The sequence below is a fragment of the Hemiscyllium ocellatum genome, chromosome 10 (genome assembly GCF_020745735.1).
Source record: "Hemiscyllium ocellatum isolate sHemOce1 chromosome 10, sHemOce1.pat.X.cur, whole genome shotgun sequence".
NCBI lineage: Eukaryota > Metazoa > Chordata > Chondrichthyes > Orectolobiformes > Hemiscylliidae > Hemiscyllium > Hemiscyllium ocellatum.
In genome coordinates, this window is record NC_083410.1 from 85,628,604 (window position 1) to 85,650,351 (window position 21,748).

A 21,748-nucleotide genomic window follows, 5' to 3' on the forward strand; every position below is an offset into this window, starting at 1 on the left:
TGCCCTTAAAGTTGGTGAGTTTACTACTGTTGCAGGCAGTGTGTTCCACACCCCTGCTACTCTCTGACTAAAGAAACTATCTCTGACATCTGTCCTATATCTTTCACCCCTCTATTTAAAGCTATGTCCCTTTGTGCTAGTCATCACCATCTGAAGAAAAAGGCTCTCACTGTCTACCCTGTCTAATCTTCTGATTATCTTGTATGTCTCAGTTAAGTTACCTCTCAACCTTCATCTCTCTAACGAAAATAGCCTCAAGTCCCATACCTTTCCTCATAAGACCTTCCCTGCATACCAGGCAACATTTCCCTGCACCCTTTCCAATGCTTGCAAATCCTTTCTCTAATGTGGTGACCAGAACTGTATGCGATACTCCAACTACGGAGGTTTGTACAGCTGCAGCACAACCTGTGGCTCCGAAACTCAATCCTTCTCCCAATAAAAGGTAACACAGCATATGCCTTCTTAATAATCCTATCAAGCTGGGTGGCAATTTTCAGGGATTGATGGACATGAACAACGAGATGTCTCTGTTCATCTCCACTACCAAGAATTTTACCATTCGCCCAGTACTCCTTATTGCCAAAGCTCCTTCCAAAGTGAATCGCCTCACACTTTTCTGCACTAAACTCCATTTGCCACCTCTCAGCGAGCTCTGCAGCTTATCTATGTCACTTTGTAATCTATAACATCCTTCAGCACTGTCCACAACTCCACCAACCTTAGTGTCATCGACAAATTTACTAACCCACCCTTCTACATCCTCATCCAGATTATTTATAAAAATGACAAACAGCAGTGGCCCCAAAACAGATCCTTGTGGTATACCACCAGTAACTGAACTCCAGGATGAATATTTCCCATCAATCACCACTCTGTCTTCTTTCAGTTAGCCAATTTCTGATCCAAACTGCTAAATGACCCTCTATCCCAAGCCTCTGTAAGCCTCTAATGGGGAACCTTATCACACGCCTTATTGAAATCCATATATCCCACATCAACCACTTTATCCTCATCCACCTGTTTGGTCACCATCTCAAAGAACTCAATAAGGTTTGTGAGGCATGGCCTACCCTTCACAAAACTGTTGACTATCCATAATCATCTTATTCCTCTCTGGATGATTATGAATCTCATCTCTTATAACCTTTTCCTACACTTTACCTACGACCAAAGTAAGGCTGACTGGTCTATAATTATCAGGGTTGTCTCTACACCTCTTCTTGAACAAATAGGCAACATTCTCCTTGACAGCATTGTCTTTTTCCAGTGTGAATACTGAAAAAAATTATTCATTTTGTGCTTCCCCTATCTCCTCTAACTCCATGCACAACCACCCACTACTATCCTTGATCAGCCCTAATCTTTCCCTAGTCATTCTTTTATTCCTGATATACCTTTTGAAAGCTTTAAAAAAAGAGATTTCCTTGATCCTACCCGCCCTCAACTTCTCATGTCTCCTCCTGGCTCTTCTTAGCTCTCTTTAGGTCTTTCTTGGCTAACTTGTAACTCTCAAGTGCCCTAACTGAGCCTTCATGTCTCATCCTAACATAAGCCTTCTTCTTCCACTTGACAAGAGATTCAACTTTGTTAGTAAACCTGGGTGGCACAGTGGCTCAGTGGTTAGCACCGCTACTCACAGCACCAGGGACCTGTGTTCGATTCCTGCCTTGGGCAACTGTGTGGGTTTTCTCACACAATCCAAAGATGTGCAGGTCAGGTGAATTAGCAATGATGAATTACCCATAGTGTTAGGTGTGTTAGTCAGGGGTAAATGTAAGGTAGGATAATGGGTCTGGGTGGGCTATGCCTTGGAGGGTCAATGTGGACTTGTTGGGCCAAAGGGCCTGTTTCCATACTGTAGGGAATCTAATCTAAACCACTGAGAGTCACCAACCAATCAGAGGTAAATGTGGACTCTTGGAAGAAATTCTATCTCCCATGGTTTTGCCAACTCACTAAGTCTGTCTATACCCCATTATAATCCCATGCTCCCATTCACAAAATTAATTGACTTAAAACAGTGGAACTAAAAGAAATTCATGTAAAGGTGGTCAGTTTGATCCAGCCGCGAGAGATTAGAAGAAATGTTTAGCTGAACAATGTAATATGAACACCGTGGAAAATATCTTTGAAATAGAATTTGACTGAACTAAATAAATTAGTCACAGGGTAAGGACAGGCAATGGTATTCTGTGAAGAAGAGAATAGGCAGCAAAAAGTCATTTTTGTCAAAACTCACTGGATACTTGAACTGTTTGAAGGATTATCAAGACTTTATTACCAAGTAGTGCTCATATCAAAGCAATTAATTAACTTTTCACAGTCCCTTTGTTTGAGAGGCCAGAGAATTAACTTGCTGGTTTTACACAGGTAACAGCACATTAGTTATTTTATCACATCATCTACACTCTGATATTTAAATAACTGGATGAAAGCTCTTAAAGTTAATTGTTAGTTCAGGCACAGAAAATCGTTAGAGGTCAGTAGAAATCTGATCTAGAGGCATTACAGGTCAAGTATCTTGCAATTACTGAGTAAGATCTTTTTCTTTTCAGAATAAGGACATTTCCAAACGATGAAGTGACACAGGTAGAACTAGAAAGAAAACACAACGTCATTAATCTGATGCAGCTTGAAAAGAGAACTGGAGGAAAAAATAGTGTCTCACTTACCTCTGACTGTCCTTCAGCCCGAATTATTTGGCAGTTTTCATCTGGCTTCCCCCGATTAATAACTGGACAATTAGTTTTCCCCAAAACAATATCAAAAACGTATAGGACTCCTTCAAATACCTAGCAAAAGAGCAAAACATACTTATTTTGTATGTTCCTATTTTAAATGCTGTTTCATCCTTTACAAATAATAGAATATTCATTCCAAATAAACACACAGTATGCTGAGAAACTCAGCAGGTCCGGCAGCATCTGTGGAGAGAGAAACAGAGTTAATATTTTAAGCCCATTATGACTTTTTCTCAGAATGCTCATCGCATTTATCTGGGGTTCTGATAATCCAAATATCAGAAGTAATAAGATAATATGTTAGGCCAATAGCAACTCTTGTCAGCTTACACTTTAAATAGGTTTTCAATTAAAATTTTATAAAAAGTAGTTGCATGTTGTGGCAAGATTACTGTGTTTACATTTGCAATTTTATGGCCCTTTTCCATGTCCAAACGTTTTGAAGTGAGACTTCTTTGCAGCAATCAATAAGCCAAACACACTGTGTTCATTTGACGTTGTCAATAAAAGAGTTATTAATGTTACCTTTACATCGACAGTCAGATACTGAACAATGTCGTAGATGAATGCAGACTTCTTGCTAAATTCCTGTATAGCGAGGGCTACGATGGCTTGGAATTCTGCATCATTTGTATCAACTTTCATTTCCAAAGGTCTGCCTTCCTTGTTTTGAGCAATTTGCTGATGACCCTTCACATTCTGGGAAGGAAAAGCAGGAGCTGAAACAAGAACAGTCAAGAAAATAACAAGGAAACAAGGCCAGCCAGCCATGATCTCTCTCTTAATGTGTCTGTAAATGTAAGGGAGCAGCAACTGGCTTGTTCTTATATCATCAGCAATCAAAAGTGTAACAATGGGGCCATTTCACACTTTAAACCTTCTGTAGTCATCGACCAATCAAACCTGAGAACAAATCTCATACCTCACTGACTCCAAATGACATGTTTTATGTGAATCAGGATTCAAACAAATCAAGATTTCTTGAAGCAAACAGGAGTGTTCCTATATGTTTTTATCTGGAATTAAATGGAAAACAAATGACTCAGGACTCCTTTATCAGATGCACTTCACATCTTGTTCACTGCCAGACTACAGGTGATGCCCTATCAGTTACAGGCAGCAGCTAGCAACACGCAGCAACTGCATTCCAAAACCTGCTTACTTACAAAACAGACCAGAAAAATAAACATGGAAGCTGTCAGCTAGCGGTAAAACTTGAACTTATTCACTGATATCAAGGGCATACCATGCTCACACAGTGCTTACCTCCATGAATATCCAGACCACGTAATATGGCCTTATATTTAATTTGATATGAAATGTCCCAAGAAGATGCCAGTTGTGAAATCCTCCAAAGTTCAATCAGAAGAAAATCAGACCGGTCTATCATCAGCAACCAATACACCACACCCTAGTCATACTCACTCATATTAGAGCAGTATCTCAGTGTGCTAGGTTGGGTTTATAATTGTTGTCTCACAGATAGTGAGTGGTGACTGTCGATGTTTTTATTTTGGGTGTTGCATTCGGTTGGTTTAAGCAAGGCCTGCCTTGTGTAATAATGGCTCTTTCAGTAACTAAGAGTTTCCTGGGAGTGGAAGAGGATACCTCGGAAGTTTCACAGAAACTCAGAAAGGCAAGGCTTTCGAAATCGGCAAACCAGCTGGAGTTGCGGTTGCCAGTGTCTGTGAGGAAATGGGAAATAATTGTGACAAACGCCCAGCATTTCCAATTGCCAGGAATGCCATTGGAATCTATGGCAGTGGTTCAACTTCAGTGGCAAATGGGGCAGCTTGAGTTCAAGGCCAAAGGAGAAAGAGAGAGGGAAATGAAACTGCGTGAATTATGATTAAAATCAGAGGAAAAAGAGAAGGAAAGGAAGTCACTTGGAGGAAGGGAGAAAGAGGGAGTTTTTGAACTTCAGAGGTTGGAAATGAAAACACAAAATCGACTTTAACTGACAGAGGTCAAGGTGAAAAGTAATTGTAGTGGTGAGGACAGTAATGGAGAGCAATCACATCATCACCAAAGGCATGGTGGGGAGCCGTTTAAATACTGCCCAGCTGAGCAAGTGGCGAAACAAATGAAATAGCCAGTGACCAAATGGGTATTGTTGGTCCAAAGTAAGTTATCAAGTACAACTCGTGAGGTATTCGCATCATCATCAGTGGGGAGTATCTGGGACGTATCAGGAGGTGAAGAAAGCCATCTTAAGTGCACATGACCTTGTGCCACAAGCCTACAGACAATGTTTCAGGAATCTAAGGAGGGACCCTGGTCAAATGTACATTGAGTTTGAAAGGATCAAACAAGGTAATTTTGATTAGGAGGATATGGGAATTGAAAATAGATCAAACCTATGATGCTCTCAGAAAGACAATTAATTTGGTATAGTTCAAAAAGTTCGCTTCTGGAAGTAGTGAATGCTTATTTGGAAGAGCAGAGAGTTAAAACAGTGAGGTTAGCAGCTAAAATGGCAGGTGGCAATGAGGTGGTTCATAAATCAAAGTTTGGCTTCTGATACCAATTTCAATCTACAAGGGAATAGAAATTGGGGAAACGGGAAATCCTCAGGTGATGAGGGAAAAGGAAATTTCATTGAAGATAGTTTACCACAGGGTAAGAAGGAAACCCATTACGAGAAAACAGAAGTAATAAAAGTTCAGGTGTTTTCCCTGTAATAAAGTAGGCCACGTGAAATCACAGTTCGAAAAAGCACGAGGAAGACTGATGTGGGAAAACAGGAGAAGCCAGTGAATTTTGTTGAAATGGTAAAGGAAAGCACGGTGGAAGCTAAAAAGCTACAAAGGAATGTGCAACCGCATCAAGTATTGGTTGAGAAGAAAGTATTAAATCTTTTTAAAGAATTTACTTCCATGGTGAAGTTTATTTACGTGTGTCAGGAGGAGCAGGTAAAGAAATTAAGATTTTAAGAGATATGAGCCAGTCAACGGAATCCCTACAGTGTGAAAACAGGCCACAAGTCCACACTGACCCTCCAAAGAGTAATCTGCCCAGAACCATTCCCGCTACCTTATATTTACCACTGACTAATGCACCTAACCTACACATTCCTGAACACTATGGGCAATTTAGCTTGGCCAAGTCACCTAACATGCACATCTTTGGACTGCAGGAGGAATCCGGAGCAAACCCACAGATACAGAAAGAATGTGCAAACTCCACACAGACGGTCACCTGAAGCTGGAATCAAACCCAGCCCCCTGGGGCACTGTGAGGCAGCAGTGCTAACCACTGAGCCACCGTGCCACCAATTGGAAACACTGCAATATGAATGTTTCATTAATTAACAGCACAGGTATCTATTTAGACACTTAACTGAAGCACAGGCTTTTTTGGAAGTAATATATTTAGGTCATTGTTCGAAATGACTTTATGATGTATTTAAATAAAACGTTACTTCACAGAGCTGAAATCAAAATTAATATGCTATTATTGTAAAATATGTCAAATGTAAACTACTGTATACACTTATCACAAGTATTTGATTATCTGTACCAAACGTACTTTTAAAAATCACATTCAATTAACTTTTCTGGAAATGCCCATATAACTAATTCTCTTTAATGACAACTTATTTTGACAGATATATTTAGTGAAACTCAGGCATAGGGGGGTATTGGGGAGAAAGGGTAGAGATGAGGAGGAGGAAGAAAAAAAAGCCGGGTAGTTTCTGCTCAATAGAACTGGTTTCATCTGGGCAACTTCCCTGAAATCAGTCAAAAAAACAGAATTTTAAATGTAAATTACATCCAGATCAGTTTCCATGGTCTTTTGCCCTAGTTTGAAAAAGGACACAGTATAAGTTATGATTTGGAGGTTCTGGTGTTGGACTGGGGTGTGGATGTGTCTACTAGAAAACAAAAGTTATCGGGGAGTTTTCCATCCCATCAATGAAGAGGGAAGTATTACGTTTCCTGGTAATGAAGTTTTTTTATCAGAAATCCAGACCAAAGTTTAGCAGTGTAGTTGCTCCATTGACTGGTTGAAGAAGTGCAGAAAATGTCAGTGGATAGGAGAATGTCAGAAGACATTTGACAGCCTGAAAGCTGTGTAAATCACTGCCCCAGTTTTGCCATATCTAATTTGATGTAGCTATTGATACAAACGATGTGGATGCCTGTACTGTACTCTTGCATGAAAACCATGAAAAGATAGAAAGATCCATTGGATATATTTCCAGAAAATTGAATAATTAACAGAAATGTTCTACGATTGATAAAGAAATCTTGAGCTGGGTGTTGGCATTACAGCATTTTGACATTTATATTGCCAGTCATGTGTCTGAGACAATTGTACATACTGATCATAGGAGAAAGTGAGGACTGCAGATGCTGGAGAATCAGTCAAAAATTGGCACTGGAAAGTCACAGCAGGTCAGGTACATCGGAGGAGAAGAGAGTCGAACATTTCAGACATAAGCCCTTCATCAGGAATCATAACCTCTTGAAGGTTTTGAAAGAATTAAAGGATAAAAATTCCAGACAGTTTAGATGGAGTTTATTATTGCAGCAATTTGAAACTTAAACACGTGCAAGACGAGAGAATATAATTGTCACCGTGTTGTCGCGATTGGTGGCGGGATAAAACAGACTGAAATGGACTGTAGTAGTGAACGTTCACAAGCTTAGAGCCAATGGAATATATATGTACCAATAATGTAAGACTGAAGGTTTTTTAAAATGAAGCCATCTTTACATATTGATTGTTTTTAAGGGGGGGTGTGTGGTGTAATGATAATATGGCTTTAAAAGGTATATTTTGTTCTGGTTTTGTTAAAGAGAGGTTTTAAGGCAGTGTGACAATCAGTAAAGCCTTTGATAAAGTTCCACATGGTTGGCTGTTGGAGAAAATGCAGAGGCATGGGATTGAGGGTGATTTAGCAGTTTGGATTAGAAACTGGCTTTCTGAAAGAAGGCAGCGAGTGGTGGTTGATGAAAAATATTCAGCCTGGAGTCTGGTTACTAGTGGTGTGCTGCAAGGATCGGTTTTGGGATCACTGGTGTTTGTCATCTTTAGGTGAATGGATTAGTAAATTTGTAGATGACACTAAAGTCGGTGGAGTAGTGGACAGTTTGGAAGAATGTTACAGGTTGCAGGGGGACTTGGATAAACTGCAGAATTGGGCTGAGAGGTGGCAAATGTCAGGTATAGTCAGGATAGATCGAGTGAATCCTTAGAAGAGTATAAAGAAAGTAGGAGTATACTTAAGAGGGAAATCAGGAGGGCAAAACAGGGACATGAGATAGCTTTGGCAAATAGAATTAAGGAGAATCCAAAGGGTTTTTATAAATATGTTAAGGACAAAAGGGTAACTAGGGAGAGAATAGGGCCCCTCAAAGATCAGCAAGGCAGCCTTTATGTGGAGCCACAGAAAATGGGGGAGATACTAAATGAATATTTTGCATCTGTATTTACTGTAGAAAAGGATATGGAAGAGATAGACTGTATGGTGACATCTTGCAAAATGTCCAGATTACAGAGCAGGAAGTGTTGGATGTCTTGAAACAGTTAAAGGTGGATAAATCCCCAGGACCTGATCAGGTGTACCCGAGAACTCTGTGGGAAGCTAGAGAAGTAATTGCTGGGCCTCTTTCTGAGATATTTGAATTATCAATAGTCACAGGTGAGGTGCCGGAAGACTGGAGGTTGGAAAATGTGGTGCCACTGTTTAAGAAGGGTGGTAAGGACAAGCCAGGGAACTATAGACCAGTGAGTCTGACCTCAGTGGTGGGCAAGTTGTTGGAGGGAATCCTGAGGGACAGGATGTACATGTATTTGGGAAGGCAAGGATTGATTCAGGATAGTCAACATGGCTTTGTGCGTGGGAAATCATGTCTCACAAACTTGATTGAGCTTTTTGAAGAAGTAACAAAGAAGATTGATGAGGGCAGAGCGGTAGATGTGATCTATATGGACTTCAGTAAGGCATTCGACAAGGTTCCCCATGGGAGACTGATTAGCAAGGTTAGATCTCATGGAATACAGGGAGAACTAGCCATTTGGATACAGAACTGGCTTAAATATAGAAGACAGAGGGTGGTGGTGGAGGGTTGTTTTTCAGACTGGAGGCCTGTGACCAGTGGAGTGCCACAAAGATCGGTGCTGGGCCCTCTACTTTTTGTCATTCATATAAATGATTTGGATGTGAGCATAAGAGGTACAGTTAGTAAGTTTGCAGATGACACCAAAATTGGAGGTGTAGTGGACAGCGAAGAGGGTTACTTCAGATTACAACAGGATCTTGACCAGATGGGCCAATGGGCTGAGAAGTGGCAGATGGAGTTAAATTCAGATAAATGCGAGGTGCTGCATTTTTGGGAAAGCAAATCTTAGCAGGACTTATACACTTAATGGTAAGGTCCTAGGGAGTGTTGCTGAACAAAGAGGCCTGGAAGTGTAGGTTCATAACTCCTTGAAAGTGAAGTCACAGATAGATAGGATAGTGAAGAAGGTGCTTGGTATGCTTTCCTTTATTGGTCAGAGAATTGAGTACAGGAGTTGGGAGGTCATGTTGCGGCTGTACAGGACATTGGTTAGGCTACTGTTGGAATATTGCGTGCAACTCTGGTCTCCTTCCTATCGGAAAGATGTTGTGAAATTTGAAAGGATTCAGAAAGATTTACAAGGATGTTGCCAGGGTTGGAGGATCTGAGCTACAGGAAGAGGCTGAACAGGCTGGGGCTGTTTTCCCTGGAGCATCGGAGGCTGAGGCGTGTCCTTATAGAGGTTTACAAAATTATGAGGGGCATGGATAGGATAAATAGACAAAGTCTTTTCCCTAGTGTCAGGGAGTCCAGAACATAGGTTTAGGGTGAGAAGGGAAAGATATAAAAGAGACCTCAGGGGCAACTTTTTCACACAGAGGGTGGTACGTGTATGGAATGAACTACCAGAGGAAGTGGTGGAGACTGGTACAATTACAACATTTAAGAGGCATTTGGATGGGTATATGAATAGGAAGGGTTTGGAGGGATATGGGCCAGGTGCTGGCGGGTGGGACTAGATTGGGTTGGGATATCTGGTCAGCATAGATGGGTTGGACCAAAGGGTCTGTTTCCATGCTGTACATCTCTATGACTCTATGACTCTAAATGGAGTTCAATGCAGCTAAATGTGAGGTGATGCACTTTGGGAAAAATAATAGGAAGACAGAGTACTGGGTCAATGGAAAGATTCTTGGTAATGTGAATGTGCAGAGGGATCTTGGAGTCCATGTACATAGATCCCTGAAAATTGTGACCCAGGTTGATAGTGCTGCTAAGAAGGCATACGGTGTGTTAGGTTTCATTGGTAGAGGGATTGAGTTCCGGAGTCACAATATAATGCTGCAACTATACAAAACGCTAGTGCGGCCACACTTGGAATATTGTGTACGGTTCTGGTCGCCATATTTTGGGAAGGATGTGGAAGCATTGGAAAAGGTGCAGAGGAGATTTACCAGGATGTTGCCTGGTCTGGAGGAATGGCTGAGAGATTTGGATCTGTTCTCATTGGAAAGAAGAAGGCTAAGAGGATATTTGATAGAGACATACAAGATGATCAGAGGATTAGATAGGGTAGACAGTGAAAGTCTTTTTCCTAGGATGATGACGTCAGCTTGTATGAGGGGGCATCACTACAAATTGAGGGGTGATAGATTTAAGATAGATGTTAGTGGCAGGTTCTTTACGCAGAGAGTGGTAAGGGCGTGGAATTCCCTACCTGCTAATGTAGTTAACTCAGCCACATTAGGGAGATTTAAACAATCCTTGGATAAGCACATGGATGGTGATGGGATAGTGTAGGGGGATGAGCTGAGAATAATTCACAGGTCGGCGCAACATCGAGGGCCAAAGGGCCTGCTCTACGCTGTAATGTTCGATGTTCTATTTTAACTGTTGTGTATGAATAAAGTGTGTTTTGCTTCAAGCCTGGTAGTCTGACCAATTGATTTGCATCTGGAATGCAACGCTTTAAAATAAGAAAATGTTAGGGTCTAGACCATCTTGTTAATGGGGGTTATGTTCAGGGGTTTGGTCTGGTCCAATACAGAATGCACAGCAAACAGGGAACCAATGCAGTAGCTTGGCCAGGGGTTAGGGACCAGCAGTATGTGTGCGGTTCAGTATAGTGCTGTTTCCCTATAAAAATCCTTACATTTGTGACTCCTGCAGTCACCTCCCCTCGAGTCACTTACCCTGCAAGGTCTGAGTGTGTTAATTCTTTCCCATTGTGTATATTTGGTTTCAAGCATGATTGAAGGCAATAGAGATTGGTCTTCAGGCAGTGATTTCCAGTCTCCACCTCTCTGTGTTTGTGCAGCAGCAAACATCCAGACTCATTTGCTATTAGACCCTCCCATAAGCATGTGGGCTTCGCATCTCCTTGGGTCCCCACCCAACCGGTCTCCATTAACATTCAGCTGCCCATCTTATCCTTCCAGCCCTGGTATACAAGGTGACCATGCCAGGTGTGGTCGTATGCAGCTCCTTCAATATTTATTTATTTGTTTGGGCGTCACTGGCTGGCCAACATTGATAACCTATTTGTCCTTGAGAAGGTGGTGGTGAGCTGCCTTCATGAATCACTGCAGTCCATCCACCTACTGTGGGTTAACTCATAACATCAATTAGGGAGGGAATTCCAGGATTTTGACCCAACAATTGTGAAGTAATGGTGGTATATTTCCAAGTCAGGGTGGTGAGTGGCTTGGAGGGGAACTTGCAGGTGCTGGTGTTCCCAAGTACCGCTGCCATTGTCCTTCTAGGTGGAAGTGGTCATAGGTTTGGAAGGTGCTGTCTAAGGATCTTTGGTGAATTTCTGCAATGCATCTTGTAGGTAGTACACACCTCTGCTACTGAGCACCGGTGATGGAGGGATTGAATGTTTGTAGATGTGGTGCCAATCAAGTGGGTTGCTTTGTTCTGGATGGTGTTAACCTTTTGAGTGTTGTTGGAGCTGCCCCCATCCAGGCAAGTGGGGAGTATTCCATCACACTCCTGACTTGTGCCTTGTAGATGGTGGATAGACGTTGGGGTGTCAGGAGGTGATCTAGCAGTATCCCTAGTCTCTGACCTGTTCTTGTAGCCACTGTGTTTATGTGGTCCAGTTGAGTTTCTGGTCAATGGTAACCCCAAGGATGTTGACAATGGGGGAATTAAGTTACGGTAAAACTGTTGAATGTCAAGGGGCGGTGGGTAGGATATCTCTTGTTGGTGATGGTCATTGTCTGGCATTTGTGTGGCGTGAATGTTACTTGCCACTTGCCGGCCCAAGCTTGGATATTGTCCAGATCTTGTTTAATTTTGAGCACGGACTGGTTCAGTATCTGAGGAATCATGAATGGTGCTGAACACTGTGCAATCATCAGCGAACATTCCCACTCTGACATTATGGTGGAGGGAAGGTCATTGATGAAGCAGCTGAAGCTGTTTGGGCCAAGGACACTACCCTGAGGGACTCCTGCAGAGATGTCCTAGAGCTGAGGTGACTGACTCTATAACCATCTTCCTTTGTGCCAGGTATGACTCTAACAAGCGGAGTGTTTGCTCCTCGATACCCATTGGTTCCAGCTTGTCCAGGACTCCTTAATGTCATACTCAGTCAAATACAACCTTAATGTCTAGGGCTGTCACTCTCACCTCATCTCTGGAATTCAGCTCTTTTGTCCATGTTTGAACCAAGGCATTAATAATATCAGGAGCTGAGTGACCCTGGCAAAACCCAAACTGGGCATCACTGAGCAAGTGCTGCTTGATAGCACTGTTGATGACCCCTTCCATCACTTTACTGATGATGGAGAGTAGACTGATTGGGCGGTAATTGGCTGGCTTGGGTTTGCCCTGCCTTTTGTGTACTGGATATACCTTGACGACTTTCCACATTGTTGGGTAGATGCCAGTGGTGCAACTGTATTGGAGGAGCTTGGCTAGGGGAGTGGCAAATTCTGGATAACAGGTTTTTAATACTATTGCCAGAATGTTATAGGACCAATTGCATTTGCAGCATCCAGTACCGCCAGCTGTTTCTTTTTTTATATATATTTTTATGAAGAAAAAATAAATTTTTAAATATTACAACAAATACAAAACAATGCAATTCAAAACAGTACAAAAATAGTGCAAAACCAAACCCAAATAATAAAAAACATTCCCCAGCCCACCCTCCTATATGAATGTATAAACATATATAGAGAAGTATAAAATTTAAAAAAAAACCTAAACCAGCTATTTAACTAACCAAATAAATACCTAACAACAAACAAATAAATAGTAATAACACAGCCCAGCCAAACAAAACACTCATGCATTCACAATTCCTCCTCCCTGGATATTGGACTCATGAAACACAATCGTTGCGGCTATATAGAAGCCCTTGTTAGTGTGGCAGATAAATCTGTGTCCAGGTATTTCAAGAAGGGTTGCCACATCTTGTAAAAATTCTCAGTTTTGTGGTGTACCTTATTTGTGAGAAAATCCAGGGGAATATGCTCCATAACAATCTTCCGCCAACCCGACAGGCCTGGGGGTTTTTCTGATATCCAACCTAGCAAGATATTCTTCCTTGCACAGAATGTAAGAATATTGAAAAGTTTTTCCTTATGCGAGTCTGCAGGAAATACAATGGGTAGGCCCAAAAGGAGCGAAATAGAGTCCTTCTCCACCCCTACACCTAAAATCCTCTCCATTGCATCCACCACAGCGCTCCAATATGTTTGAAGCCTGTCACAAGACCAAAGACAATGGGTAAGAGTGCCTGTGCAGACCTCGCACTTGGGACATGTTGAAGATACCCCTGGTTTAAATTTTGACAAACAGTCTGGGGCTAAGTGGACCCTGTGGAGAATCTTTAACTGTAAAGCATAGGTCCTATTGCAAATGGATATCTTCCTTGCATTCTCCCAAATGTCCTCCCATGCCTCCGATGAAATTTCAACACTCAGCTCTCTTTCCCACATCTTGCAGAGTCGATTAGACTCATCTGAAGTGACACCCCCACAATTGGTGATATAGAGTACTGACAGAGAGTGTGCTCTTAGCCCTTAGTACCCTTCTTTCTATGTCAGATTTGTAGGGATCCGTCAAAAGTGTGGTCATTTTTTGAATAAAATCCCTAACTTGAAAAAAACGAAAGAGGTCTCTATTAGGTAACTTCCATACTAACTGATCAAAGGACATCATTACATCTCTCTCAAATAAATCACCCATGCAAGATATACCCCTAGCTGCCCAACATTTAAATCTTGAATCTATCATACCTTGTTGAAAACTCGGCATACCCACTAAAGGTGTAAACAAAGATGTTTTGCCAATATTACCTTCCCTCTGCTGAATTGCTCTCCATGCTTTAACAGTATTGATGACTATTGGGTTATGGCAATATTCCCTAACTGTCCTCACCTTGTCCAAAAACAGCAAACTGGTAAAGGGGCACCTTGCCTGGGAGACTTCGATATCTAGCAATATTGAAAGAGGGTCCCCACAAACCCAATCACTTACGTAGGTCAAATGCGAGCTTAGTTGGTAATTTTTAATGTTTGGAAGGTCTACTCCCCCCAATCTGTAAGGTAACTGCAGTTTGGCTAATTTAATGAGGTGCAAATGTGTTGCTGGTTAAAGCACAGCAGGTCAGGCAGCATCCAAGGAACAGGAAATTCGACGTTTTGGGCCAGAGCCCTTCATCAGGAATGAGGAGAGGGTGCCAGGCAGGCTAAGATAAAAGGTAAGGAGGAGGGACTTGGGGGAGGGGCGATGGAGATGTGATAGGTGGAAGGAGGTCAAGGTGAGGGTGATAGGCCAGAGTGAGGTGGGGGCGGAGAGGTCAGGAAGAGGATTGCAGGTTAGGAGGGCGGTGCTGAGTTCAAGGGAATCGACTGAGACAAGGTGGGGGGAGGGAAAATGAGGAAACTGGAGAAATCTGAGTTCATTTAATTTAATGAGGGGTCGTTTACGGTGCCAGATAAAGGAGCTGAACCAACCGTTCAGTCTCCTGAGTGTTTGTTTATTGAAAATCAGGGGGAGCATCCGTATAGGGTATAGCAAACGAGGGAGAATATTCATCTTAATAAGTGCTATCTGACCCAACCATGAGACTGGAAGTGCCTTCCATCTTTGGAGATCTTGTTTAATTTTTTCAAATAATTGAATAAAATTGGCTTTGAACAGCCAATCCAGAACTGGAGTAATGAATATGCCCAAATACACAAAAAACCCCCCGTGACCACCTAAATGGGAATCTATAGTCACTCCCAAGGGCCAACTCTTTCGTAAGACCACCCATAGGCATAGCCTCTGATTTAGCAAAATTAATCTTATACCCTGAAAAAGTGCCAAACGCGTGAATGCATTGTACCAGGCAAGGCACTGAAAATGCTGAATTTGTCAAGAAAATTAGAACATCATCTGCATACAGAGAGATCTTATGTAATTTTGACCCCACTTCTGGAGCTGATATATTGAGATCCCCACGAATGGCCTCTGCCAACGGTTCAATCACCAACGTAAAAAGTAATGGTGAAAGGGGACAGCCCTGCCGGCTGCCCCTAGAAATATTAAAATTTCTTGATCGTACCCTGTTGGTAATGACTGCAGCGAGAGGTACACTCTAGAGAACCTTTACCCATCTTATGAAAACTTTGCCCAGACCAAACCGGTCTAGAGTATAGAAAAGATATGGCCACTCAACCCAGTCAAATGCCATCTCTACATCTAAAGAAATCACCAATCCCTGTATTGACTGCTGTTGACATGCTTGAATTATGTTAAGCAGCCTCCAAACGTTATTGGAGGATCTGCAACCCTTTATTAGATTACTTACAGTGTGGAAACAGGCCCTTCGGCCCAACAGGTCCACACCGACCCGCCGAAGCGAAACCCACCCATACCCCTACATTTACCCCTTACCTAACACTACGGGCAATTTAGCACGGCCAATTCACCTGACCCGCACATCTTTGGACTGTGGGAGGAAACCGGAGCACCCGGAGGAAACTCATGCAGACACGGGGAGAACGTGCAAACTCCACACAGTCAGTCGCCTGAGTCGGGAATTGAACCCGGGTCTCAGGCGCTGTGAGGCAGCAGTGCTAACCACTGTGCCACCGTGCCGCCCACTTTATGAAGTCCGTCTGATCCTTTTTAATAATAGAGGGTAACGCAGTCTCCAGCCTTAATGCAAGAGCCTTAGAGAGGATCTTAAAGTCCACATTTAAGAGCGAGATGGGCCTGCATGAAGCACAGTTTTCCGGATCCTTCCCTTTTATAAGGATAAGTGAAATATTGGACTCTCTCAGGGATGGTGGGAGACAAAGATGACTGTATGAATCATTAAACATATTCAGCACTGGGCCTGACAGTATACTTCTAAATTCCTTATAGAATTCACTGGGAAGTCCATCAGGACCAGGCGCCTTTCTACTCTGAAGCTGCCTCGCAGCTTCCTGCACTTCTCCTCTGATAATGGGGCATTGAGAAAGGACTGTTGTTCGGGAGTCACACCTGGGAGCTTCAGATCTCTAAAAAAGGATTCCATTTTGGCCTGCCCCTCCTCACAATTCTCAGACTGATATAACTTGGAGTAGAATCTCTGGAATACCACATTAATCTTTTTAGAATCACATTGGGTCCCCAGACCCTTCCCTAATCGCTGTAATGGTTTGTGGGGCACTTCTCTTTCTGGCAAGGTATGCTAAGTATTTACCTGGCTTGTCACCAGGCTCGTATAACCTTTGCTTTGCAAAAGCCAGCTCCTTCTTTGCCGTCTGCATGAGCACGGAATTTAGTGCAGGCTGCAGTGCTGCAATCCTCTGTAGTTTGACCAACAAGGGTCTGTCAACATAGGCCTTCTCGGCTGCCTTCAACCGTGCTTCAAGGAGACATTACTGCTCACCCTTCTGCCGCTTCCTACTGGTGGAATTTGAAATAACTAACCCTCTGGCATAAGCTTTGGCAGTTTCCCAGAGAACAGATGAGCTGGCAACCAAGCCTATGTTGATATCTAGGAATGCCCAAAATTCCCTAGAGAAATACTCCACAAACTTGCTGTCCATGAGAATAAAGGGGTCCATTCGCCAGTACCTTGAATCCACTGTAACATCTTTAATCTTAACCATGAGGCACACTGGAGCATGATCAAAGATGGCAATACTACCAATCATACAGGGATGCCACCAGAACCAGGGGTCAGAAAAAAATCAATCCTCATGTGACATCTATGCAGATTGGAGAAAAATGTGAAATCCCTACCTGTAGGGTGGAGACACCTCCAGACGTCCACCAACCCTAATTCTCCACACAAACCCAATAACTGTTTAGTTTGTGCAGAGGGTATCGAGGGACCTTTAGGCAATCTGTCTACTCTGGGGTCCATGGGGCAGTTAAAATCTCCCCCTATAATGATGTGCCGAGACTTATCAGTTTAGAAAAAGCATCTACTGAGAATTTAAGAGGATGAGCTGGGGGACAATAAACATTTAAAATACCATATTCTTCGCCATTTATCAACGTTTTAAGAATTACAAACCTTCCATATGTGTCTTTAACACATTCCAACAATTTAAATGAGAGATTTTTCCTAACCAATATAGCCACTCCCCTACTTCTGGTATTAAATGATGAAAAATAAACTCGGTCAAAGCCATTCTGCTGTAATTTCCGATGCTACTTGTCATCCAAATGTGTCTCCTGTAACAAAGCAATATCGACCTTCTCCTTTCTAAGACTCAAGAGTACCTTCTTCCTTTTAATTGGTGAGTGACCTCCTTTGATATTCCAGGTACACTATTTAATCAAATTATTAGCCATAATCTTCTGCAATTACATTTAAATTCCAGAGAGGAGGAACCCGAACCACAAATTGCTGAGCCTTAGTGTCACAAAACTAAAACTACTATATTTAACAAACGTACAAAATTGTTAAAAATAAAAAGCAACAAAAACCAGAAAACAAACCAACATATAAAGCGCCAATAGCACTGAGTATAGGAACTCACCTCCCTGCCCAGAGGGGGCAACTACCATAAATAGGCATCTGACCATCTCGACCACCTTCACTTCTCCCAGCTAGAGCCACATCGCAAGCACAAGCTAAAAAGAATAAACACCCCAAAGAATATCAGTATGAATTTAAAAAATTCTTTTATAAAATAAAGGGGAAATAAATACCCCACCCATCCTTTGGTATGTCCTAACTTAGAAATTTAAAATGTACATCTTAACCACCGCCAGACATAGTTTGAACCAAATTATTATCAATAGAGGGAAAAAAAGGGGGAAAAACAAAGCTCCAACCGGATTTCCGCCACTTCTTTTACAGAATGGTAAACGCATACCCAAGCAACAATATTTATACATACTATAATTGTTTAAATTAGGTTAGTTTGTCCACAAAGTTTCTTACCTTCTCCCATGTGTCAAAGTGATGCATGGATCCATCTAAGGTGATCCGAAGCACTGCCGAATTCAGGGAGTACTGAATCCCAAGCTCCTTCAGTCTTCTCTTGACACCATCATTCAATTTTCGTTTCTGGATCACCGCCGCTGAAAAGTCCTGAAAATACATGATCATAGACCCCTCATAAATTAGGGCCTTTGGATCCTTCCCCTGGAGTCTGGAAGCCTCCATTACTCTCTCCTTATCCCAGTAATGATGGAACCGCACCAGGAAAGGACGAGGGCATTGACCCAGACCCGACCTCCATGCTGCGACCCGGTGAGCCCTCTCTATCTTCAATCCTCTCATGCCAGTCTCCAAGTCAAGGAATTTCGGAAGCCAATCTTCAACAAATTCCACAGGCCGCTCACCTTCCTTACCCTCAGGCAGACCGATGATCCGAATGATTTTTCTCCTGCTCCTGTTTTCAAGATCATCCACTTGGTCACGCAAATTACGAACTTGCATCTTCAGGGCTTGGATCTCATCTTTGAATGAACTGGCATCAGCTTCCACCACTGTGACCCTGTGCTCCACCTCATCCGTCCTCTTCTCCAGATCTCCCAGCTGCTGCTCATGCTTCTGCAGCATGAGAGAGGCTGGAGCCAGCTTCTCTTCAATCTGTTTCCCCAACATCTCGCGAGATTTTGAGAGCTGGTTCACCAGGTCCTGGAGAGTAATCAGCTCTGAGGCTGCTGCAGGCTGAGATGCAGACCTGGTCTCGGATGCTCCTCCATCCTTTTAAGGCATTTCTGGTCAGCTGAAAATACAGGTAAGTCAATTTTTAACTGTTTCTTGGGGCTCCACAATCTTTTCAACGCCCCAAGAAATCCTGATGACCTGGTTTGGGTGGGTTAAGGGACCGTCCTCCTCCTGCTGCGATGCAAAGCTCTGCAGTGTGATCTTCTCAGATCGCCGCCATCTTAGATCCCCCTCGCCAGCCGTTTCTGGAGTGAATTGAATTGGCTGGAGACTGCAGTCCATCTGTGATGCTGGGGACCGCTGCAGGAGCCCAAGATGGCTCATCCACTCAGCACTGAAAACCACAGTGTTCCTGACTATGAATTATCCTCCGCACCCCTCTTCCCCACATTTCCCTGAACCCAACCACATTTCACCACATTCTCCCAACCCCCTCCCCCACCTAGTGATACTTTTGCTTCCCTTAACAAATGTCATCATCCTACTTCCTCAGTCTGCAGTCTTCAATCCCAAGCAACAGGTTCCTGAGACTCCTTCTAGTGGCAGTGCTCCCTTTTACCCCCAAATCCCCTTTCTCATGTAGTTTCTGATGGATCCAACATGTGATCAGGGTGGCACGGTGGTTCATTGGTTAACACTGCTGCCTCACAGAGCCAGGGACCTGGGTTCAATTCCAGCCTCGGGTGACTATCTGTGTGGTGTTTGCACATCCTCCTCGTGTCTGCGTGGTTTCTTCCCACAATCCAAAGATGTACACGTTAGGTGAATTGGCCATGCTAAATTGCCCATAGTGTTCAGGGAGCACTGGTCAAGGGTAAATATAGGATAATAGGGTAAGGGAATGGGTCTGGGTGGGTTACTCTTCAGAGGTTTGGTGTGGAATTGTTGGGCCAAAGGGCCTGTTTCCACACTGTAAGGATTCTATGAGTTCTATGAAGTGAACAACAGGAGCGCCCTGGACAAGAAGTGCCCGGACCTGTGATTAATGTCTATACATCAGCATGACTTCCAGAAGGCCTTAGGTAAAGTGCTGCACAGGAGGCTGCTGAATGAAATAAGATGGTGATAGAGGTGGTAATAGAGGAAAAAGTACTAGCATGGTTAGAAGCTTGGCTGTCTGGTAGAAAGCAGAGAGTGGGGATAAAAGGACCCTTCTCAGGATGGCAGCTGGTGGCAAGTGATGTTCCACAACGGTCAGTGTTGGGACCACAACTTTTCTTTCAAGATGTTGTAAACAAATACGATGGAACAAAGAACACAATTGTGCAAGCCAGGCCTTCATCTTCTACCCAGACAAACCAGACCTTATGATCTGCCAACATTGCAAAATGAGACAAGGTGAGGCTCAGTAGCATGACTGTGAGGCTGATCATATCTCAGCCAAATAGAAAATGTCATCACACATGAACAGAAATTCTTCATTTCACTGAAAAAGAAGCCATTAGCTGGATTGGCTATGTGCCTGATCCTCCAGAGTTAACCTTGACAGAACAGCCACTATTGAAAGAGACCAAGAGTAAAAACTCTCAGAGAGTTGGAATGAAAAAAAATCCCCAGCATCTAAAGGAGTACATTTTACTTCAGGAAATTGGTGTAACTTTTCCTGTAAAGAACAGAGAATCTGGGGAAAGGTGTATGAGGATGACTACATTTTGGAAATTGGATGTTGGATCAAAACTTGAACAGGAAGGGGGAGGTGTGGAATAAAGCAGAAACTGGACCAATACGCTAATAATAATTACAGATGATTTAAGTAAGTACATATATCATAACAATGTCAAATCAAGTGGTTCAGAAATCTGATGGAAGAAACTAGCAAATCTCTGCTGTACAATACTTCTGTATATAAGCAATAAATGTTAGCAGTTTTCACTGGCCTTATGTTTGTACCTGATATGTCTCATGTTTCTAGAAGCTGCTACAGCAATAGAACCTTCTCTTATGGCCTGTGACTACCGAATTGCTGGATAAAGCATATATGTTGGAGAAAGTGAGGACTGTAGATGCTGGAGATCAGAGCTGGAAAATGTGTTGCTGGAAAAGCGCAGCAGGTCAGGGCAGCATCCAAGGAGCAGGAGCATCACATTTTGGGCATAAGCCCTTCTTCAGGGCTTATGCCCGAAACGTCGATTCTCCTGCACCTTTGATGCTGCCTGACCTGCTGCGCTTTTCCAGCAACATATTTTTCAGCTCAAAGCATATATGTTCACTTGGTAAAATATTCCTTTAAGAAGACCAATGAGGGCTGAGAGTATGCCCAAAGATGTTTAATTAGATTCCAAATGATGACAAAATTTAGTTCAAAAACTGCTTGAGCAACCTGATTTAATGATCAGGAACACCTCAGGAATGATCGCCAAATAGAAAGCTAATTGCATTAAGGTTGGGTCTGTCCTTATTTTCTGTTTCACAACTAAGAACACACTGAGAAATGTGTAAACATCCCATTAGGGTGGCGCGGTGGCTCCGTGGTTAGCACTGGAGCCTCACAGTGCCAGGGACCCGGGCTCGATTCCTGCCCGTTTGTGTGGAGTTTGCACATTCTCCCCGTGTCTGCGTGGGTTTCCTCTGGGTGCTCCGGTTTCCTCCCACAGTCCAAAGATGTGCAGGCCAGGTGGATTGGCCATGCTAAATTACCCATATTGTTAGTTGCATTAGCCAGAGGGAAGTGGGTTACTCTTTGGAAGGTCAGTGTGGACTTGTTGGGCCGAAGAGCCTGTTTCCACGCTGTAGGGAATCAAATAAATAAATAAGCAAACAAGATTCCAAATGGTAGAGTCTTCGAACAGATCCTGGTGTTGAAGCAGGTCCTTGAGAGGAGCACAGAGATTGTGCTATATTGTGTTTATATGTTTGGAAAAAGCTGAGAG

General features: G+C 42.9%; 1 protein-coding gene across 1 annotated transcript; it reads right to left on the bottom strand.

The window, feature by feature from the left end:
- Window positions 1-2,461: 2,461 nt before the first annotated feature.
- LOC132819489 (cystatin-like) lies at window positions 2,462-3,552 on the bottom strand. The gene is made up of 3 exons (XM_060831027.1): window positions 3,270-3,552; window positions 2,676-2,795; window positions 2,462-2,598 (listed from the first exon to the last, which is right to left on the bottom strand). The coding sequence occupies exons 1-3, from the start codon at window positions 3,513-3,515 to the stop codon at window positions 2,509-2,511; spliced, it is 456 nt and encodes a 151-aa protein (XP_060687010.1). The 5' UTR covers window positions 3,516-3,552; the 3' UTR covers window positions 2,462-2,508.
- Window positions 3,553-21,748: the final 18,196 nt, after the last annotated feature.